The sequence below is a fragment of the Branchiostoma floridae genome, chromosome 12 (assembly GCF_000003815.2).
Source record: "Branchiostoma floridae strain S238N-H82 chromosome 12, Bfl_VNyyK, whole genome shotgun sequence".
NCBI classification, from domain to species: Eukaryota; Metazoa; Chordata; class Leptocardii; order Amphioxiformes; family Branchiostomatidae; genus Branchiostoma; species Branchiostoma floridae.
Window position 1 is genome coordinate 3,803,132 of NC_049990.1, and position 22,461 is coordinate 3,825,592.

Genomic DNA, 22,461 nt, shown 5'->3' on the forward strand with positions numbered 1-22,461 from the left:
CATGGCAGGGTACAGTGTCAGTGTCATCAGGGACAGGGATGACAATGTCGGTGTGAATGTCGTTCAGCACCAGGGATAGGGATGGCAGGGTCGGTGTGAATGTCATTCAGCACCAGGGACAGGGACAGCAGCGTCAGTGTGGATGTCATTCAGCACCAGGGACGGGGATGGCCGTGTTAGTGTGAATGTCATTCAGCACCAGGGACAGGGATGGCAATGTCAGTGTGAATGTAATTCCAGCACCAGGGACAGGGATGACAGTGTCAGTGTCATTCAGCACCAGGGACAGGGATGGCAGGGTCGGTGTGAATGTCATTCAGCACCAGGGACGGGGATGGCAGCGTCAGTGTGGATGTCATTCAGCACCAGGGGCAGGGATGACAGTGTTAGTGTGAATGTCATTCAGCACCAGGGACGGGGATTGCAGTGTAAGTGTGAATGTCATTCAGCACCAGGGTTAGGGATGGCAGTGTCGGTGTGCATGTCATTCAACACCAGGGACGGGGGTGTCAATATCAGTGTGTCATTTAACAGGGACAGGGATGCTAGTGATCGCGTGAATGTTACTTAACACTTAATACAGGTTTTTTCATTCCAGCAACTTGCCCCAAAGATTACGAAAAGTGGCGTGGAATTTGCTTCAAGGCGTTCAACATACGTGCAACCTTCAACGAAGCGGTCGACTTATGTCGTAAAGACGGCGGCACCCTCGCCATGCCCCGAGACGCCGAGACCAACGCCTACCTGACTACGATACACGAAGCCATGGCCGTCTACTCCGGATTCTGGATCGGCCTGTCCGATCAACATGAAGAGGGGGTCTTCAAGTGGGTGTGTAATGTTTGTTCGTTCGGACCCCTAACTAAAACAACATGAGCTAATTGACTCATTTGCATTAGCTGTGTCTTAGCCTTGCCTTCCTTTGAAATCCAAAATTGTCTTCAGCTTGACTTTGACTTGTCTTTGTTCTCTTTGGAATCGAAATGGTATTAAGTCTGAAATTCTCTTACAACGTTTCCGATTGTACATCTGAAATTGTCTTCATTCATAGCTAGAGTATAAAAGACCTGTTTCTTCTAGATCACGTCAGTGTCACTGATGAAAACTGGTGGATTCCAGTTGAAACGTCTAGCCGTTTCCAAAACCATATCCAGTTGCTTGAGTAACTGCTTTTTGGTATATCTTATTACCTGGATATCTAACCTTCATCGACGTACCTTGTAGTGCCTTGTGGTACATTGGGCAGCAAGTTCCCTTGCTGTTCCAGGAGCAGGGTATATTTCTACGGAGGGTTTTGTCAAGCTCTTTAACGTACGGAACTTCCATTTCAGATCCCTTCTGAAAGCTTAAGACGGGTGTAGCCCAATTAACCAAAACGTCCTTCCCAGCAACTGTCCTTCATGTGTAATGTGTAACAACCCTCTCTCGTCCATCCATTCCACAGGTGGATGGTACTGCACTAGGAGAGTACAACGACTGGGATTCCGGCGAACCAAACGATTACGGTGAGCACAAGGACTGTGTTCTCCACATGGTGCGGGGCACATGGGTCGATGCGACATGCCAAGTTCCCGCTCGCTTCATCTGCCAAGTTGTTCCAGGTATGTAAAAAAAACAAAAACAAGAAAGACTCACTCTTGAAATAGTTGAACTGTAATTTCCAACACCAAAATTGGACTCACCCAAATTTTGTCCAATTTTGGTGTTGGAAATTACAGTTCAACTATTTCAAGAATGACTTGTACCAACACAGATGAACTTTCAAGTTAAGAAAGACTCACGTTTATCCCAAAATTATCGGGTGGTCAGGGTGGATATCGGGCGTGTAGGGTCGATGTTGGGCGGTCAGGTTTGATGTCGGGTGGTCAGTGTTGATGTCGGGCGGTCAGAGTCGATGTCGGGTGGTGTAGAATGGACAAGTCACATGTCCAATTCATTTGGTAGAGAAGACCATCATTTCAAATAGATTGACGCTTACCTTCTTGGTATTTGCATAATCAATGAATGAATGAATGAATGAATGAAGACCTTTATTGTACATACATACATACCCACTGGGTTCAGTACAGGTCACAACAAACGATACAACATGCTACAATGAATCTACACTACTCAAGAATAGTATTCTACTGCGTACATTCGGCTTCTTCTCGTTTCTATGTGATATTGAAAATGTAAGAACAGATATGCTTTATAAGTAAAGGTTTGTCTAGATTCATAAGGAATATAAATTTGTCTATATTACTTAGATGTATGAAGTGGGGAAACATGGGTTCTATGAGACAAGATAAAACAAGAAAATTACAAAAAACTGAATATTTCATGCAGGTATGAGGTCTCTGAACTCTTGCTCATTCTGTTACAGTGGTGACGTGTAGCAAGACCGCCGACGAGCTTTCTCCACTGCTCCAAGAATAGCTTCCTCAGGTTGGAAGGTGTCAACCCAGATGACTCTGAAATTTCTAAAGTTAAGGTTATTTCAAGCTGTAGTATAGACTATAGAGTCATAAACCTTTTTCGTGTATACTTGCAGTTTTGAACTCCATTTATCAAGCAGTAGTATGGAGTCATAAACATTCAAGACTATGGACCGAGCTTTCACCGCTGCTCCGTGAATAGCTTCTTCAGATTGAAAGGTAGCAGCCCAGATGACTTTGAAATTTGTGAAGTTAGGGCTATACCAAGCTAAGTATAGACCTAGAGCCTTAAGCTTTTTCGAGTAAGCAAGGAGCCTTGATTCAACGCAACTTGTAACCATTCTTCTTTTATCAAGCTGTAATGTGGAGTCATAGATATATTCTTCATGAAAGACAACGTGCAATGTTTTGCAAAGCATCCTTCAATATTCCTGTAATATCAATGCAAGAGTCCGTGAAAGTTTTTAGTCCTTTCACCAGGGCTCTAGCCAGCTGTTTTTCTGTCAATTGGCGGTAGGTTGCTGCGTGTGACGGAAAAATTTTAAAACCAATCCGTAAACCTTACCGGCTTACGGACAAAAATCCTTGGTGGAAGCTACAGGTGGCTTGGGGACGCCGTCCACGGCCGTATTAAACAGCCACACACTGTTTGTTTTGCTATTGTTATGATTGTTGACAAAGTGTGTCAGCACCATTTTGAATACAATAATCTCATTAATAAAAACCCGTTTTTCAAGGTCTCAGTTCAGTCTCTGTAACTCACGAATAGTGTTTTCGTGACAATAGTAATTAGCTAGACGGAAAAAATTTTTGAGCTGGCTAGAGCCCTGCCTATCACAATTCCTGTAAACAGAGCAACCATGTATAACTTACCTGTTTGAAAAGTTTGCCATCTATATTCCTTATATCCTAGCTGTTTCTTGAATGTTGACTATATTTCTTATTCCTGCCTGTAAAGTTGATGACATTTGCTTTATCTATATTTAAGGATAACTTAGTTGCCACTGGACGAAATGATATGCAGATTCGATATAATCAGAACCAAAACCATGCAAATATGATAGATGTAATATACATTACTCTTTCTGTCTAAAACGAAGCGGTATCCCAAGATTTCTGAAATAATTTTTTTCGAAATTCCTTACAAGAAATAGAGTCTCTTTTTTGTAGAGAATTGGTTTGACATATTTCAATCATTATGAAGGTAATAAACCTATTGACATTTTCCTGCTGCTTCCACACTGACATCATCGATTCATGTGTACAATTAACATCATCGATTCATGTGTACAATTGACATCATCGATTCATGTGTACAATTGACATCATCGATTCATGTGTACAATTGACATCATCGATTCATGCGTACAATTGACATCATCGATTCATGTGTACAATTCACAATGTCATCATCATCATCATCTGTTGTGTAGGCTTGAACAAATAAAATCATCAACTGCTGATACGTAGAATAGTATAATTGTGCTTTATTTTCATATTTCCATTATCAACCTCAAGCACTTGACAAGTGAAAATTTAAACAAATACAGAAAGGTCAATATTGACTTAGTCACCAAAAGCCAGTTGACTTGCATATCTCTTGTAGACAAAAGGATTATTCAACAAAAATATGTATTGTTTGTAAGTACACACACTACCAAAATGATTTTTGCTTACCCCATGGACAATTCTTATATGAAGAAAAAACATTCTTGCTAGAAGCAAATGTAGAATAAAATTCTAAGCAAAACAAGAAACAACCAAAGAATCTTAATTCTCACGCAAAGAACAATTAATTTTCTTATTCTTCTTTGGTGAAGAAAATTTTTCTCACACCTAAGAATTTAAGCAAAACCTTTTTTTCTTATGATGCAAGAAAAAATTTTAGAAATGCTTGCTTTTTTTATAACTCTATTAAGTAATACAAGAATTTCTGCTCTTGATGTAAGAAAAGTATTCTTGGTGTAAGAATATTAATCTAAATTCAAGCAAAAATTTGCTTGTCCCATGGACAAGCACATTTTTCTAAGATTTCTTGGGTTATTATAATACAGAATAATTTTCTTCCTGGAAGATAAATTTTCTGTGAGGAACAAAAACAAGATACACAAAAAAAGTCATTTTTGGTAGTGCATACAACATAACCTTCAATCAACATAATTTTTTAAACAAGCTTCCATAACATACTTAGAAAACTGTCTTGGTCCCTAGATCCCAGTTGTAGCAAAACCGTACCAAAAATATGTTCTGGGGCAAACAAAGAAACAAACAGAATTTGTCCATGTACATTTCATTTAAGTCTAAAGGTGGAGTCACACATGTGTATATACTTAAGTCTGTATGAGGCGCGCATGGCAGTATTTGCCTCCCACAGGTCTTTGGAAAAATATTAGAAATTAGGCAAACGTAAACAGGAAACATGTCAGACGAGTTAGCTGGGTCGCTAATCATACTTCTCGGTCAGCTAACACATCTAGCATGTTATGTATCTATATTTTTCCAATTTGTACTATTTTTCCCGCGACCTGTGGAGCCTGGTAGAGACTAAGAGCGTCATACACACCTCAAACGGACTTGAATATATACGCATGTGTGACCCCACCTTTATGTCAAGTTCAGCTTGGCTATTTCCTGTACCCTTTGTCCGGGTACTGCCAGTGTATTTCTGTTCTAGCCAACAAGACACAGCACACTACCCTTGTATAATCTTCATGTACAGAGCTGATGTGTTTACAAACAAAATGTAAACAAATAAACAAACAAACACCGGATCATTGAAAATCTGTTGATATCAAACGTTGGGTTCACTTGTGCTGTTTTTCTATATCTGTGATCTAGACTGTTTATTTTTTATGATGATGTCTTCATTGTAGTCAAGGGACATTTGGTTAACTGAAAAAAACTGTACAGTATGATGCATATTGCTTCAGTATCTGACATCTGTCCCTGTTTGTGGCTTCAGTACATGTATATTTCAAACTGTGTATTGAAAGAATATATCTAGTACAAAGATACAACTTGCTTTCGACAAATGGTTGTTTAATGAATTAAACAATTCAATGCATGCCAAATTGATGTACTGGGTTATAGCAATCAAGGCTATTAAGTGACAGAAAAAAAACTTACGGATTGACACTTTAAGTGTTCTCATGTTTTCTACACACATACAATCTCCAGGCAGATCCTACGGTAGCATGAAATAGTATCAAAAGCTGGCAGAGGAGTGAAGCCGGCCTAGGAGTGTGTTTCGCTACTGGGGCAAATGGACACCTTTTGGCTGACTATTCTCCATAGAAAACTGTACATCTGATATCGGGATTGTTGTGGTTGTTTTCCTGGGTTCACTTCTCGGGGTCTGCATCGTCGAACTGCCCTACCTCCATGGGCTCTGTGGGCTGAGTAGTATCATCATCGTCTGAAGTGATGTAAAAATTATACCAAATTAGAAGATGAAGTACATTATTGCTAAAAGTTGGAGTCGTACTATATATCATATTAATGATACGAATATTAGACAACAAAGAAATCTTTATTGACAACAAAAGTACAGCGACTTTCATAAGATCTACAACAACTACTTCTATAGTGTTAGTTTGTATCCTGAAGGGCTCACTCTCACAGCAAAAAAACACAATTTCCAATGTCAGCATTGTTGTAACTTGTATATCATAATCTGTTATAAGTACAAATAAATTTATTTTTTGGTGTAATAACAGGGCATAAAATTCATCTTTAGACATCTATAAATTCCAATCCCATCTTCCAAGTGTCACAACTTCTGAAAATTCCTCAAACTTTTCACAAGTCTCGAGAACATCAGCCATTCTGTTCACCGTGCACACACACACCCAGCTTACCTCTGCCATTCAGCTCACCGTGCACACCCCCCATGGTTTGTGAGAATTCCCCAGCCTGTCCGTTTCCCACACCTGGCACCTGTATGACACTCTCCAGGTGTGCCAGCGTGGCCCGACCCTCCTCAGTCAGGTGTTCAAACCCTTCCGCATCCTCAAAATACTCAGCATCTCCACAGCCATCCTCCTCTGTGAGATGGAAACAGCCGAAAATAATTTCATCAGGTTCGTAGAACATATATACTGGAGTTTTCTTTTGCACAACCAGTAATTTCTCTCACCTGCTTAGGCCTAAGGGAAAATGTTGGAAACCTGCTGACCCTAGACTTTTTTTGGGTGAGTCACACAGTTCCAGTTAGAATTCTTATTCAGTCTGCTTCCTATTCATGTAAAAAAATACTTGTCCTTTTCTACACTCACTCACTCATTATCCGGTTTAGCGTCCATTGTTCCCTGTCTTGCAAGGATTGGATGTTGCGTGGTGTCGTTTAGGTCTGATTGCTTATCTCTAGTTGCCTCTAATGAAGGATAAATGTATTGTATTCCATAGATTTGTAACCATTATGCATCAAATTAAAGTTTGGCAGAGGCCATATACATATTATGGCACATGGCCCTGGCTTACCATACTCCTCTTCATCAGAGTCCAGGTCCTCCGGGTCTGGGTGTAACATCTGACATCCACTCATGGCCTGGAACATGGGGTCCACTGGAAACATACAGAATAACAGGTCAAATAAAAATCTAACATTGATCAAAGTTGTAGTTCCTGAATGGACAGCATACATCATTACATGTAGTTTCACAGGTCCGCTGTAAGTTACAGTATTCACAGATAGACATCATGAAAGAAATATTTCACTTCCACAAGTATCATTTTTGGGATAGCAATGCTATGATCTAGTTCAAGACGTGCCATCAACATGTTGTCCCAACCTAGTTAACATGGGATCCTGTTTTGTAACTGCAGGGTGTTTTGCTCACAACCTTTCGAATTCTGTGATACTACTGATCTTGAGTCCTCGGGAAAGGCACTTTCAAGACATTCCTCACTTCACGAGGGTGAAAATGAGTACCTTTTGTATAACTTGAGTCCAGTGCAACATTGTTCTTGTCAGTCCAAAAGCACATAAAAGATTTTACCTTTCTTACATGTAACTGTTGCTGGTCACCATTCACAAGGACTGCAAACCAGTAGGCTTGCCATACTCCATGAGTGGCTTTCCATCACAATGACTGACGAGCAACAATAACTTTCAAACATAGATTTAACAACGTACATGTAAACAGTATGTTAAAAGAGGAGTCAGCCTTACATATACAAATGTAGTGTTGTCCTGGGGAATGAAGCTGACCTTCGTCATGTCAGCTTGGTTTTCTTTTATGTTACTGTGGCTTATCACCATTCAAAAGGACATCAAACCAGTACCACAGTAGTAGCAGTACTAATACACTTGCCATACTCCAGTCACAAAGACTGATGAACAACAACTATCAAGAAGTGAAAGGGGATTGCTTACATGCTGTGTTGTCCTGGGGGATGAACCTGACCTCCGTCATGTCAGCTTGGTTTTCTTCTTCTTCCTCCTCGTCACCTGACCCTGTATCTGCTGGGCTGGGCTCCTTATCTAGATGTAGAGTGAGGTTGATAAGAAAAAAAGTTTCATATGTTTTTTGCTACTCTGTCTTATAATATACATGCAACATGATTTTATACCATGATGAGTGAATGTTGAACTGTTGTATGTTTGATGGCAGCCAATATCAGAACTGCAGACCGGGCAATAAAATAGAAAACAAATGTTGTAGCATTTAGAAAGGCACTTTACACCAGGCCCCGGTACTGTTTTCTTACTCATTTCAAGTATCAACGAGTATCTATCTTATGTGTTAATTTAAATATCAATTTTTTATCCAGTCATGTACAACTCCAGATATAAACAACAACAGCGATCGCTTGTATCCTTCCACAAATACGAAAAAAACCCATAAACAACATGTACTCACCTGTGATGTCAGAGTCTAGCATGATGTAGAGACACTGCTGTGGAAACGCTGTCTGGTCTCGAGACACGGCGTGGAGGGATATGGACGGGTACTGTAGGTTGAACCCCTCTCCGCCGGGATTGGTCCATGCTACACAACTGTGGAACAAACAAACAAACAAACAGATAAACAATATGGACATGTACTGCAGGCTGAACGCTTCTCCATCGAGGTTGGTCTAGGCTACACAACTGTGGAACAAACAAACAGATAAACAAATAAGCAGATAAACAACATGGACGGGTACTGCAGGTTGAACCCCTCTCCGCCTCGGTTGGTCCACGCTACACAGCTGTGGAACAAACAAACAAACAAACAGATAAACAATATGGACTGATACTGTAGGTTGAACCCTTCTCCGCCAGGGTTGGTCCAGGCTACACAACTGTGGAACAAACAAACAAAAAGATAAACAATATGGATGGATCATGGGTACTGCATGCTGAACCTTTCCTCACCCAGGTTGGTCCAGGCAGGTTATGTTATTTCTATAATATAATATTTATTTATGATTTCCAAATATGTATTTCATCTTGCATCTTCAGTGCTGATATATTTGCCTGTGGGATCAGGAAGGGTTGCAAAGCAGTATGGGCAAGGGAGTGCAGTCTGCCATCTCAAGTTTACATAATTTGCATATAGTATGCATGTTATTCTCTTGCTGCTGCACCTTCATGGTTGAAAATGCACGTGCAACTGTTCGAGTTCCTTAATATGTTACTGACTTAAGCAGATAATACTGTCTATAGATAACAGCACTTATTGTCTTTTCCCCCTAAGCACTGAAAGTACGACACTGCTACTAGTACTATGCGAGTGTTTTCAAAAGCGCGTGCGAGTGTGCTGTTGATGGGGGAGGGGGGCAGGCAGCTACCTCTCTGCAATGTACAAAGTTCCGTCTCCCAAGTTCTTCTCGCCGACGACAGCGACCGTGTTCTTCTCCGTGTGCCTCACGCCTTCTGTGGGAGGCGGCAAGTTGGTCAGAACCACCATTTTCTCGTCTTTTCCTCGCCACACGTGCTCAAAACACAAAGAAAACGTTTCCCGCGACGCTTCCAGAGATGTAACCTCTGACCTCAGGTAACCACTGTTACAAAATGTCCGCCTGTAAAATATATGCAATATTTTGCTTACCAGGATAAAAATGTAACCAAACATCTTGAATAATGAATATTATAAATACAATTAATAAGAATGAAGATTATTTAACATTTTCGATAATTATCTAAGTTTTAAATGTGTATCTTTTGTCATACAAATCAGGCACCTATAAAATCGCAACTACCGCCCTTTGTTTACCCTAGCACAGAAAGTACAGAAAGGGGCTGAACCATCAGAGACCAAAGACACGAAATTTTGTCCTTTTTTCCTGGTTTTGTTTCAGGTTTTTGCAGCACTTTTTGTAGGAGCAAGACGGAAGAACCATGGCACAAGGATTTGGAGAAAGGATGAAGATGCTAAGGCTTGCTGAAGACGTTCTTGAAGCGATGAAGAAAAGTGTAGAGGAGAATTGTGACAAGAGGTGACTAAATTATTGAAATTTTCTACAAGGGTCTTGGAGATCAATCTGACAACTTTTGGTGGGCTCAGGTTAACTTATGATGGCTACTTGTGGTAACCTATATGTTAGTTGAACTTATAGTCGTATGCATTTCAGGTAACAGGTCTGCAGCTTGCATACAAAAACTGAAATTGTAGGTTAACAAAAATTAGAAACCGTTAGCCACCCACCGACAATTTTTTTACAGATAAAAATTAGCCATTTGAAAGTGTTTATTTTTTCAAGGCCAGCAAGAAAATTGCAGGAACCTGCATATAAATAGTCTTGATTGTTGCAATGGGTAGGAAGAAATTAAGAAACTCTGTGATAGACAGGCTCTGTGTGAATGAGTGAGTGAGCAAGATCTCGAATGTGTGAGCAAGCTATTGAGTGAGTGTGTGTGTGAGTGAGTGTATAAGTGAGTGAGTACTAGTGAGTGAGTGAGTGTATAAGTGAGTACTAGTGAGTGAGTGAGTGAGTGAGAGAGTAAGTGAGTGTATAAGTGAGTGAGTACTAGTGAGTGAGTGAGTGTATAAGTGAGTACTAGTGAGTGAGTGAGTGAGTGAGAGAGTGAGTGAGTGTATAAGTGAGTGAGTACTAGTGAGTGAGTGAGTGAGTGAGAGAGGGAGTGAGTGAGTGAATGAATGAGAGTGATTTTACATGTCGGTGTCAGAGTGGGTGACTACTACTAGTAAGCGAGTGAGTTACACTTCTCTTGTCAAGATAAGACTCGTAACATTTGAGTCTTTCACCTCCCAACGACAAAGACAAGGACCTTAAGGAGTTAGGAGATAGCTGTATAGAATAGACACTTGTTACTTTTACTGTCTGTACCTTTGCAATTAGCCTTCGAGGATGGATTTTCAAATAAATAAATCATAAATCATTCTCTTGTCAAGAAAGATAAGATTAGTAACATTTGACTTCTTTCACCTCCCAGCGACAAAGACAAGGACCTTAAGGAGTTTGACAGCCTGTTGAAGGAGTCTTCAGGTGAGAAGCACTTCTCGGAGTCTGCCGGATACGTCTTACACCACGCTGCTTACCACAACCTGCCGGCCTGGGGCGAGAGACTTCTTAAACATGGCGCCAAGGTCAACTATCAAGGTGAGGTCAAAAGGGTTGAACAACTAGACAAAGTAAAAGCAATTACCTTGCTGTCCCAAACCCCCAGCAAGAAACCCTCAGAAGAGCATCTGGAAGTGGAACAGTCTATCACCAGACATACGCACAGTCCCAACTCTGGCAGCACGAAATAAATAGACTCAAATCATGTCTCTCGCTATTATTTGTTTTGTACCATGTATGTAAAGTTAGGCATATAAGACTCATTAGGACTTTAAACTGTGTCTCTGTTATTATATACGCTCAGAATGAAAGAAGTGTTCTTGTCCATTTGTAATAAATGTAACAAATTATGATAGTACAGCATTATACCGTATATTCAGTCCCTGTACTAGTGGCTCATTCTACAAGAAATTATTGTTGCCTTTTATTTACATGTAGGTCTTAATCTTGTTTTGAGATGTTTGTGGAATGAGGTAGACCGCAAATGCCTTGTCCTAAGCTGCACCATAATCTGTTTTTATACCCAACATAATTCACACAGCGCCTACATGTGGTATCCATGGCATTCTGCAGGTATTTTGTACCAAATAGCCTCAGCTACCAGGGTCGATAATTCCACCGCCTCAGATATGTAACATTGTCATGGCAACATTAATCATGGGACGTATGGCAGGGTAGTTTTGGTAGCAACAGTGAAATGCATTTGCTGTTGGTCGGTAACAAGAGATGTTTGGGGATATTTTATAAGTGTGAATAACAAAGAAACAAATAAAGGGAATCTTAGTTGGCATTTTGAATGAAAATGTACTTCCGAGTTCAACAGCCTATGCAAGTTTGAAATGTTTTTTTTTTTCCATTTTCTGCAATTTTAGGTAATTAATGATGTAGAGTCAGCTTGCCAAATTTCATGGTTGAAGTTTTTACTAGTAATACAACCATGTCTCGAACAATGTGCAGTGGATATGTCCAACCCTGCTTAATGAAGTGAAAGGCTTATCTTCCACTGGTTTTGACACAAAGAACAGAGCTATTCACAGTGCCTACAGGTTCAACATACCATGCAGCTCTGCGTGGCAAGTACAATTAACAATGGACATACAAAATGTACTTGTCTTATTTGCAAAAGAAAGCCAAGCCAATATATAACCCAATAGTTGAATACACCTGTCAACTTATGAAGGCCCTAAACTGGAAAAATATTAACAGGTTTTTGCAAACATGTAAATCATCAATGTGAACAGTCACCCCCTACTAAGTAATAGTGCCCTGTACAATCATAACAATACTGTAAATGCAGAAATGTTCGCGGTGGATTAATGTTCGCGGTTTTTGCGGTGACCACTTCACCGCGAACTTAAAACCACCGCGAACATTTTTCTATTATTGTCTTAGACTGCAGTCTATGGTGTTACCGCGAACTTAAATCCACCGCAAAAAGTCCATTTTCCCGCTACCGCGAAATTAAATTCCCGCAAACTTAAATGCATTATTTCTCTAAAATAGCCCTACCTATTTAGTCATGAAATTGTTTGTTGACATTACAATAGACCTATTCTACTATGGATTGGCCAGGATATCTTAAGGGCCAGGTTCTCTGCTGCTTGGGTAGTCTTTCACCCGGTAGGAGTTTTAAGCTGTACCGTGTCAAACAACCACCATGTGCAAAGCATTTCCTAGTGAGCTCTGTCTGCCCCGGCCCAAAGATGACAAGAAAGCTTGGCCAAAGATAGCCCAGCCAAAAAATGGTAGACTGGATGCCAGGGTAGCATGCTTTCTGAGAAATTAAATGAAATAATCCCTTGTGAAGCTATGTCATACAGTAGACACATACTGCAAAACATTTTTATTGTGATACACACAGGAGATATTTCCTCTTCTGGTGTGTGTGTTTCACCTGTGTTTCACTTGTGTTTCCCCTGAGTTTTGACTATTGAACTGTATCATCTTCACACTGCAGAGCCAGAGAAGGAGGACACTCCCCTGCACAGAGCAGTGGAGAATGGGAACCTGGAGATGGTGGATCTGCTCATCAAGTATGGGGCAGACATCAACATGCAGAACAAGGTGGGATTAGGCTGGCTTGCATCTTGGGTGGGGTAGGGATTGTATACCCAAGAATAATTTCATCAGGTTGGTACTGTCATAGGATGTAAAGAGCTTCTAAAAAGCACCACCTGCATTGGTTACATAAAGCAGTGAGAGGCAGAAGTCCAATTAGAAGCTCTGAGGAAGGTGTGAAGGAATAGGCATCAAAACTTCAGCAAGTAATTTAACAGTTACTGGTTGTATGAAAGAAAACTGCACTATCGTTATATTAGTAGTTGTATAGTTCTCTGCTTTGTGATTCTTTCCATAATATGTCTACTCTCATGTCTAACAGTGCTTCCTTTAAAAGTAGTAATTAAATGTCCGTCCATCTATTTGAAAGCATGCCATTGAACATGTGGATATGAGGTTATAGTCTACGAGATAATTGACTACAAGTCTTCAACTCTATATATTACATGATTACATACAGAAGATAAATCAGGACCAGTTGAATAGTCTGCATGAAAATCACACTCCCAGCAGCCCTCCCTACAGTGGAGTCATTAACCCCAGCCAGCGAGAGATGTAAACACAGGTTCCAGTAGAGGTGGATGAACATTGACCTTACTCTATTTCTTTGCCAACATAGGAAGGTACAGCTCCCATCCATGTAGCAGTATCCAGACATGGCCTGTCCGGCTGTCTACAGAGTCTGATATCCTCCGGTGCTGACCTACAGCTGATCGAGACCAGCTCGGAGCTCAGTCCACTGGGGAAGGCCCTGGATGAGTGGGTGGGTAAATAGGGCAGACATCACAGTTAAGTTGTGCAGTAGAGGGCACAAAATGGGAATATGATTATAGTGCCAAATGAAAGCCTTGAAAATCGTTCTTTTCCTCGAAACTTTTGGCCCAATCTGTAGACTTTTTTTAGGTAGAAGGAACAGGTAGGGTCTAAGCTTTCCCTGTATACTGGTATTACCTAGTCATGAATTCACGAATCAGCTCTATGTAGCCACATAAACTCTATGTGCACTTGACCTAATGCTGAGGGAGGGATTGCTCTTATTTAGATTGGGCCTCCCAGACTGCCTGGAGCCACTGGGCTGGGTGTCTGTCAACCACAGACGGTGGCTACAAAGGTTTCAAAGAAACAAGAAGACCTGCCCCCCTTACCTTATTTGTCAGGAGTTCCCCTAGAGTCAGACTTTCATGTGCCAGGATTCCCTCTTTATTCACAATTAATGTAGCATTGCATAGATTGATACAGTCAAAATGCTGTTACTTTGTATTGAAAATAAGTGTAACGGTCCAAAAATAAGCGTAGTGGTCCAAGATTATAGCGTAAAGACCCGTAACACTAGTTTGCACTAGCTAGAACCCTAATGATAATAATCTTAGTTTAAATGCCACACTTCTTGTTGGGTTCTGAAATCACATGTAACTTATTGGTCGCGGTCAATTGATCAGCATTTTCTCTATAGTGGCCACCTGTCTATAGTGGCCACTTTTCCACAGTCCCTTGAATGGCCGCTATAGAGAGGTTTGACTGTATTTAGATGCATTTCTTCCAGGTTGTCCAGCCACACCCCACCAACAACCTTCAGCAGATCCGGCTGCTGCTGGAGTCCGGCTGTGATGTCACCAAGGTGGAGAAGGAACCCGGCGACGCCACAGCCTTCTCCTTCATCCTTACAGAGATGTCACGTGGGCAACTGGAGGTCTGTGTTTGTTTCTATCTGTATCTATATAGCCGGTATAACTGACCTTCGTCGTAACACACCAGCTTCTGTATCTGTATAATCTGTATAGTCGGTTAACCGCCCTTTGGCGTAACACACCAGCTTCTGTATCTGTATCTATATAGCTGGTATAACCAACCTTTGGCGTAACATTTTGTCTTTGTCTTTCTTTGTATATGGAACCCATACTGTTGTGGCATATTCAAGGTTTGGTCTTACCAGTGATGTGTATGCAATTATCAGTTGATACATGTAAGTTGACCAGTTTATTAGTCATCTTGCACATCATACAAAGTTTGGATATTTTCCTTCTGTCTTCAAGTGACATCCACTGCAGTTCTGTTTTCATTTTGGGTGTCATGTTATACTGAGTCTCGTCAATGAAGAGATTCTATACACCACTATCTTAGAACAATGCTCCCATTATTAACCTTACATGTAACCTGAGACGTGGCACACAGCTATGCGTGTAATATGATAGAGTCAGATCATGTTTCTTCACTCATGTCGCTCATATCGGATAGCAGCTAGCTATTTTCTTTCAGGAGATTGCAATAAGCTGAGAGTGACATTTCCTTGATAATACAGGTCGATGCCGCGTACAAACTCGTGGAGCTCCTGCTGGAACACGGGATGGACCCGGACGCGACAGATGCAGAGTTCTTCACGCTCCTGTACTACTCGACACTCGACAATAGACATAACATTCCTCCTGGCAGCTTGGGAGGCTGAATTGCGAGGATATTAGTAGTATTACAATAATCATACAAAAATTGTTGTCAGACCAGCTCTCAAGGTTGTCAAGTTCAGTCTGGAGGGATGTTGCTGATCTTATCTTGCTGTCAACATACTTTCAGTGAGAGTTAAAGGTTTTACGTCATTAATCATTACAAAATGAAAAAATGTCGTTTTTCACATCCTACAGGTCGATGCCGCGTACAAACTCGTAGAGCTCCTGCTGGAACACGGGATGGACCCAGACGCGACGGACGCGGAGTTCTTCACGCTCCTGTACTACTCCACGCTCGGACTCGACGACTACTTCCCATTGGTCAGGCTCCTGCTGAACTACGGCGCCGACCCGCTCATCAACACCTCGCTGAGAGCAACGAAGTACGAGTGGATCGTGGTGGCCTTGCTGGACTGCACGTCAGACCAGGTACGTTGTGTTAGTTCCAAAGCTCAGTTCAATAGTCAAACCTCAGGGGAAGCACACCATGCAGAAGAGGAGATACATGCATCTCCTATGCTTGCTTTGGAGGATGTATATCGGAAAGGTTTTCTTGTTGCCAATTATAAACTGTGAATGATATCCAATGTGTTTCTATTGTCAGTGTTTTATTTAATGAATGTAATTATTTAATGAATGTAATCAATCACTCCTGGTAGAAGAGCACACTGTCTTCTGCAGACAGCAGGCTGGCAGGTCCTTGTGTTTCCGTAGGTGAAGTAGTTGGTCACAGATATTAGCTATGATTCTATTGGCTTTTGCAGGTGTATCCTTCCGTCAAACAGTGGACCAGTATAAAACCGTCTTTTTTTTGTTGGACTGGTCTAGCGTGCGTAGTCTAGTATTTATTGACCCTGTCTTTGGACCAGGAGGTAGTAACCTGTGGTACATAATCTCTTCCATCTTTGTGGTTTATAGGTAACAATTTCTTGTAGTGAAGAGATGGAGAGTAAATATTGATAGATAACAATTTGTTTTCACCAGGTGACAGACAATGCAGACATGAGGGACTTCGGTCCAGCAAGGAGGATGCTGCAGCTGCTCATCGATGGTGTGGACCGCTTCAGGTGGAGTGAGGAGATGGAGAAGAAGCTGGAGGGAATGAAGGAGGAGTTCTTCAGCGAGAACTCAGAGGAGGATGGAGAGATGACCGAGAGCAAGGATGCCCTGGTGAAGCTCTGCGATTGGCTGAGGTCGGTCGGGCAGAACCCGCGGGAGCTGAAGCATCTTGCGAGATGCCAGGTGAGGAAGTCCTTGGGAAGGAAGGGCATCTTCAAGGGCGTACGGGGCCTTAACCTACAGGAAGACATCAGCAGTTACTTACTGATCAAGTCTTGAGCTTAAATCTTCTGAGAAGATGTGTATTTTAAATGCTGGGAAAGTGTTATGGTCCAAGACATTCCACACCACTACTGGGTGATTATAACCTGTATATGTGGCAGATTTTAAATGCTGGGAAAGTGTTATGGTCCAAGGTAGAGTTTTCATACCACTATTAGGGTATATAGGGTACAATATAACCTGTACATGTGGTAGAAATGAGGAAAAGATGTTGAAAATTGAGCTCAGGCTTCTGAAGATGTTTATTTTAAATGCTGGGAAAGTGTTATGGTCCAAATGTTTTCACAGTACCATAGGTGAATATAACCTATATACTATTAGGTGGTAGAAATGAGGTAAAGATGTTTATTTTCCAAGCTGGGAATGTATTGAGGGCCAAGAGTTTCCAGGTTTGATGCCACATCAGTGTGACTGTAACATGTATATTTGGTAGACATGAGGAAAAGATGTTCAGAATTTGGCACAAAGTTCTTCAATCAAATGTTTATTTTCCAAGCTGGGAATGTTTTCTGGTCCAAGAATTTTTACCACAGTTGCTACAGGATACAACCTGAGTGTATAAGATGTATAGCCAATCCTGGAAGAGTTAGAATCCATGCCAAGAATATGCTATGTCATTAACCAAAAACCTTCTCACAGCAAATAACTAACAGTTAATAAACTGCTACTACCTACAAGGGTTAACAGGGAATACTGGGTACTTTGTTATATCACAACACTTCACCAAATAACAGCACATAACCAAGAGACATAGTTTAAACAGGTACATGTTGCCTTTGTATGTTTAACCATTACGAATTTGTTTATCAGAAAACCAAAGATAAAGGCATGTAGTAATTACACGCAGGGTTTTCCCTATAAGAACTTGTCATTCCAGAGTCTTATTTCTATTGATGTCAAGATTTAGGGCCTTTCTATCATGTTGGGTCTCAAATGTGAAAGAAATTGAGTCAGGTCCAACCATGCTAGGAGGGGATCAAATGCTTGCTATGAGTACGAGGACAAAAATAATAAGAATAAAAATGCTAGTCAATTACCATTAGCAGTGCTAACAAATGCTACACAAAATACTCAAAAAGGGTAATTAATGTTGTAAAAACAGGTAAAACTCTGAAAATAAGCTGAAGCCTAAATACTGTAAATGCATTTAAGTTCCTTGGGATTTAATTTCGCGGTAGCGGGAAAAGGGACTTTTCGCGTTGGATTTAAGTTTGCGGTAACTCCATAGACTGCAGTCTAATACCATAATAGAAAAATATTCGCGGTGGTTTTAAGTTCGCGGCGAAGTGGTCACCAAGAAAACCGCGAACATTAATCCACCACGAACATTTCTACATTTACAGTAGTACATCTGCTTGGACATTAGATTCAATGGTGTGGTGGTTTCAATGTTCTTGATTTGTGCCTTCATAGAAGGAAAGAATTTCATGTATATGATGATAATAATAATAATAGACGATATAAAGTTCACGCTTGCAAGTTGTTTAAACCAAATTAATTCAAATGACTATTAATAGTGTAAAGTTGCAAATCATAGAATAGTTGCAAATACTTGAAATTCTAAAGCAAGATAGAGTGATAGAGCTATTAAAGAGTGTACTATTACTATTAATGTATATTCACCGATTGTTAAAGTTTGTGAACTAGTAGTGATATTCAATCTGATTTGTTTATACTTTTAATGAATTTTGTGTTTTGTTACTGTAAAGAATTTGAGTACTGTACAGTGTAGTTAGGTTTTATGCTGAGTGCAGTGAATTGTGAATTTTCATTGTAGCTAAAGTGTGACAAAGAGACCAAAATTTAAGCCTTTAAATAAGATAATGCAATTGTAGGCATTTGTAGTGGTGCCTAAACGTTCATATCTGCACTAATAAGGATTGTGTTGTTTTCATCAACAAATTTCATAGGGACAAAACTTCTTAGCGCCACCATAACAGAAAGGAAAGTACACAGAACATTCTCTCATCATAAATCAAGAATTGAGCTCTATTGTATACAGTTGATGTAACCAAAACTACCAAATTCAGTGTTATGTAGGAAGATTTGAATTGTTTGTCACTTCAGATTTTCCAGTGGACAAGCCAAAGAAGAAAGGACCAAATGCACAACTTGTTGAGCTATTTGTGTACATATAGTAAAAAGAAACAGCCAGTTTGTTTTAATATGTAGCACAGTGTAGAATGTTTATTCTGCCAGTGTTGTGTTTGAGCAATTTTTTTGCACGTAAGTACTAAACAAGTCCCATCACATGTAACATACGTTTTGTTGCAGATGGACTAGCAATAAAGATTAGACCTATTTAGACAAACATCGTGGCATCATCTTCATTGTATTACGACTTTCCATTTTACAAAGTTTTGAAGTTTACTTTGGAAAATTTAGTTAATTCTCTTGTGTACATGTGTGTCAGTGCGTCTGTGCATTGAAGTGTGTGTGTGTATAAACGGTGCAATGGCTAGGTGAGTAGAGTGTTCCCCTTGCATTCGGTAGGTCGTGAGTTCGATCCCGGGCCAAAAGACTGGGGAAAAAATGGTACATGGTGCTTTCTCTGCGTAGCACTCAGCACTAATGAGGAAGAGTATGGAGCAGACTACCAGCGGACTAGCCTCCTGCTGGAGTGGCTTGCACAAATGTATGGCCCAAGGGCTACAGAAATGGAGATGGGCGCCTCTATCTCAGCAACTGTTACAGATGTATGTGCAACTTGAACGTTGTGTGCGTGCACACGTGTGTGTGTATGTGTGTGTGTGTGCATGCATGCGCGTGGCTTTGTGTTGTGTGTGTGTGCATGCATGCGCGTGCCTTTGTGTTACATTGAAGACAGCACACCTTGAAGTACACGAGCACATGCATGTGACTCCGTTAGAAACGTATAGGCCAATCATTTTTCCTGAGGGCGCCAGTTGAACAATATGTATAACCATAATAGATTTAGCATTTGTCCAGAGGTGCCGTCATTCGACCTACAGGTTGTTCATGGCCTATACCAAACGTACAGCCTATTGGTACTTTCGTAATGTAACATCGACTATCATAATTCCACCAGGTGCCATAATACCACCACCTCAAAAAAACGTTAGTATAGAGGTCTTCCCAAGATTGTCTTGAACTGTAATACAATTCAGATGTTTAGGTGTTGAAGACAATCTTGAGAAGGCCTCTATAACAACGTTTTTTGAGGTGGCGGTATAATGACACCTGGTGGAAGTATGCGAATGTATGTTACTACAAGTGAAAAAGTTAAAAAGTCTGCCCTAACGTTACACATTGAGCACCTAATGTTGTTGTTGTTGTTGTCCTCGTTTAACGTCTATTATTTCGCTAGACGTGGCCTCTAATGTTGCAAAACAGACGTAAAACACCCTACGTCTGCTTGGAGATTAGAACGACCTACCAGTCGTTCGTGACGACATAATCCTAATTTGCTCAGTCGACATTTTTATACAAACACTTGCTCGACCAGTAGGTCGTTGACCCCAGCACGACAAACTTGATTTGCATAAACAGGACGTCACCTGTCCACTGTGCACCTCAATAGGTCCATATAAGGTGCGCAGGTGACGTATTAAGTGGGTCAGAGGTGACCAAGAGAACGGCACTAAATTACAGCAGGTCACCATTTTGCAGAGAGAGGTGGTTAGCTGTTAACTTGGTGTGAGCTGTTCCGGTCTGTAGTCTGCAAAGAGTGTTTCGCAATGTTGGACCTCCTGCCTTTCTCCCCCACCTGGGTGCTGGTAGGACTGTGTGTGGTGTTGGTTTACCTGTAAGTGAGCCTTTAGTTTTACGTCGCACGTATCTTAATACTTGTTGTCGCTGGGGATCTAAATTAGCCGCCGTAAGTGTAATGTAAATACATGTGTTGTCAAGCTTGCTATGGATTTTTTTGGTAGCCACGAAACAGCAGAGAGTACCCTGTCCTACTGCCTGGAGTCCAGCCTTGTTGTGCTTTCACTAAGCTTTAAAAGTCACTACCGAAAGGTCACCTTCTTTGTTGGCGGAAGCGGACCTTTTGGGAGCCCTAGTTGATCCTAGTTCCCAGTCCAACATATTCTTGTACTGTAGTGGTGATTTGACTTCAGCCTAATACAAACAGTACGGCGCAGACTGTCCTTTGGGCAGACTCTAGATGCAGACCTCTCTATATGATAACCTACTATAACATGCCATACGTCAGGTTTGTACCGTAGTTGACTTGGACGTCATAAGTCGCCAGAAGACCTCAGATTTGGACAACACATTATACACAATGGATTGTGCATGCAAAGTGTTACGCCTGTTGACATAGTGTACAGAACTCCGTTGCCGCACAAGTTCCTATATCCATGATCCAAAGAGCATAGTTACACAACTGTTTTCATACTTCCGACAACAAAACGGTATTTGACTCTCAGACCTTTTTCAATAAGGCGAGTAATGACGACTTCGGTAGTTTATACTTGAACTACGCTGGCTACTGTAGGTAAAGTGTTTGGCCACCATGGAGTTTTATTTGTAGGATGCGAGAACTTAGTGTCCCGTAGCCAAATATTTACCCTCAGTTGCCAAATATTCGTAGCCTGGGTACCATACGTATTCTAGTAGTCCCTAAGGTAGCGAGTGTAAGGAGCCCCGGTAAAATACGGATGGTACCCAGGCTAAAATATTCGTACCCCGTATAGGAAGATCTGATGAAGGGAAGCTGAGAGAATATTCAAATAGATTCACTCAGGCGAACAAATAGCATAGACAAAGAGCGTTTGGGGTGTTTTGTTCTCGTTTAGTTCATACTTCATCGTTTGTCATATTCTTTTTCCGATTATAAAACCAAGGGTTACACACAAATGTGATTTTGATCGTTCAATGGTTGCTCAGCGATCGCTGTCTTGTGGAAAGGGGGCTAAAGGGGCGTAGCCATGACAAATGCGGGCAAACAGTGCGTGTAAATATTGTTCAAACCAGCAGGTGGTGCTTTCCACCCAACATTCTCTTGTACATACATTTCGTAAATATCATGTCTTTCATCAATTTTAGACATAGACAACGGAGATGGGTAAAGCCCAGTGTTATCATAGGCTTGTTTGTTTTTACAACAACCTTACCCCACATATATACACCAATTTGTCTTTGTCAACTCGACGGCCGATGATGTCAGTGACGCTTCGGCCCTTTGCCAACTCGGCCCAAAATAGGCAGATCGAATCAGCTAGGAACGGCACCCTAGCCCCAACGCCTTAACCAAATTCCTAATCCTAACCCTGACCCTAACCCCAACCTCAACCCCAACCCCTAACCCGTAACCCTAACGCCTAACCCTAACCCTAACCCTAACCCTAACCCTAACCCTAACCCTAACCCTAACCCTAACCCTAACCCTAACCCTAACCCTAACCCCAGCCCCAGCCCCAGCCCCAGCCCCAGCCCCAGCCCCAGCCCCAGCCCCAGCCCTAGCCCTAGCCCTAGCCCTAGCCCTAGCCCTAGCCCTACCCCTAGCTCTACCCCTACCCCTATCCCAACCCCTAAACCCTAACCATACCCCAACACCAATCCCTAACCCTAACCCTAACCATATACCTCTAACACCAATAACCCTACCCCTACCCCAATCCCTAACCCTACCACAATTCCTAGCCCGAACCCCAGACACAACCAAACCCTAACCCCAACCTAAAGCTAACCTAACCCAACCTCAACCCCAACCCCAATTAACCCCAACC

The 22,461-nt window shown here is 41.4% G+C and overlaps 6 protein-coding genes across 6 annotated transcripts in view; 5 read left to right on the top strand and 1 right to left on the bottom strand.

Annotated features, from left to right (window-relative positions):
* Nucleotides 1-79, top strand: part of LOC118428022 — a 4,588-nt gene extending 4,509 nt beyond the window's left edge. Inside the window, exon 6 of the mRNA XM_035837988.1 lies at nucleotides 9-79. Coding sequence (XP_035693881.1) covers nucleotides 9-79 — 71 coding nt within the window. The remainder of the gene's footprint in view (nucleotides 1-8) is intronic.
* Nucleotides 80-604: 525 nt separating this feature from the next.
* On the top strand, nucleotides 605-3,004 carry LOC118428134 (collectin-10-like). The gene is made up of 3 exons (XM_035838117.1): nucleotides 605-831; nucleotides 1,445-1,601; nucleotides 2,366-3,004. The coding sequence occupies exons 1-3, from the start codon at nucleotides 715-717 to the stop codon at nucleotides 2,416-2,418; spliced, it is 327 nt and encodes a 108-aa protein (XP_035694010.1). The 5' UTR covers nucleotides 605-714; the 3' UTR covers nucleotides 2,419-3,004.
* A 2,702-nt stretch (nucleotides 3,005-5,706) lies between these two features.
* Nucleotides 5,707-9,417, bottom strand: LOC118427942 (methylosome subunit pICln-like). The gene is made up of 6 exons (XM_035837909.1): nucleotides 9,192-9,417; nucleotides 8,279-8,415; nucleotides 7,792-7,899; nucleotides 6,897-6,980; nucleotides 6,275-6,460; nucleotides 5,707-5,832 (listed from the first exon to the last, which is right to left on the bottom strand). Exons 1-6 carry the CDS (start codon nucleotides 9,308-9,310, stop codon nucleotides 5,759-5,761), a joined length of 708 nt encoding a protein of 235 aa, XP_035693802.1. The 5' UTR covers nucleotides 9,311-9,417; the 3' UTR covers nucleotides 5,707-5,758.
* Nucleotides 9,418-9,617: 200 nt separating this feature from the next.
* LOC118428023 (ankyrin repeat and SOCS box protein 6-like) lies at nucleotides 9,618-15,426 on the top strand. Its single transcript, XM_035837989.1, has 6 exons — nucleotides 9,618-9,839; nucleotides 10,798-10,964; nucleotides 12,883-12,989; nucleotides 13,603-13,746; nucleotides 14,527-14,673; nucleotides 15,283-15,426. Exons 1-6 carry the CDS (start codon nucleotides 9,742-9,744, stop codon nucleotides 15,424-15,426), a joined length of 807 nt encoding a protein of 268 aa, XP_035693882.1. The 5' UTR covers nucleotides 9,618-9,741.
* Nucleotides 15,427-15,623: 197 nt separating this feature from the next.
* On the top strand, nucleotides 15,624-17,966 carry LOC118428182. The gene is made up of 2 exons (XM_035838175.1): nucleotides 15,624-15,853; nucleotides 16,409-17,966. Exons 1-2 carry the CDS (start codon nucleotides 15,665-15,667, stop codon nucleotides 16,760-16,762), a joined length of 543 nt encoding a protein of 180 aa, XP_035694068.1. The 5' UTR covers nucleotides 15,624-15,664; the 3' UTR covers nucleotides 16,763-17,966.
* A 2,387-nt stretch (nucleotides 17,967-20,353) lies between these two features.
* LOC118428024 (cytochrome P450 3A29-like) overlaps nucleotides 20,354-22,461 on the top strand; it is a gene marked incomplete at its 3' end in the record, with an annotated part of 12,343 nt that continues 10,235 nt past the window's right edge. Inside the window, exon 1 of the mRNA XM_035837990.1 lies at nucleotides 20,354-20,531. Coding sequence (XP_035693883.1) covers nucleotides 20,464-20,531 — 68 coding nt within the window. The remainder of the gene's footprint in view (nucleotides 20,532-22,461) is intronic.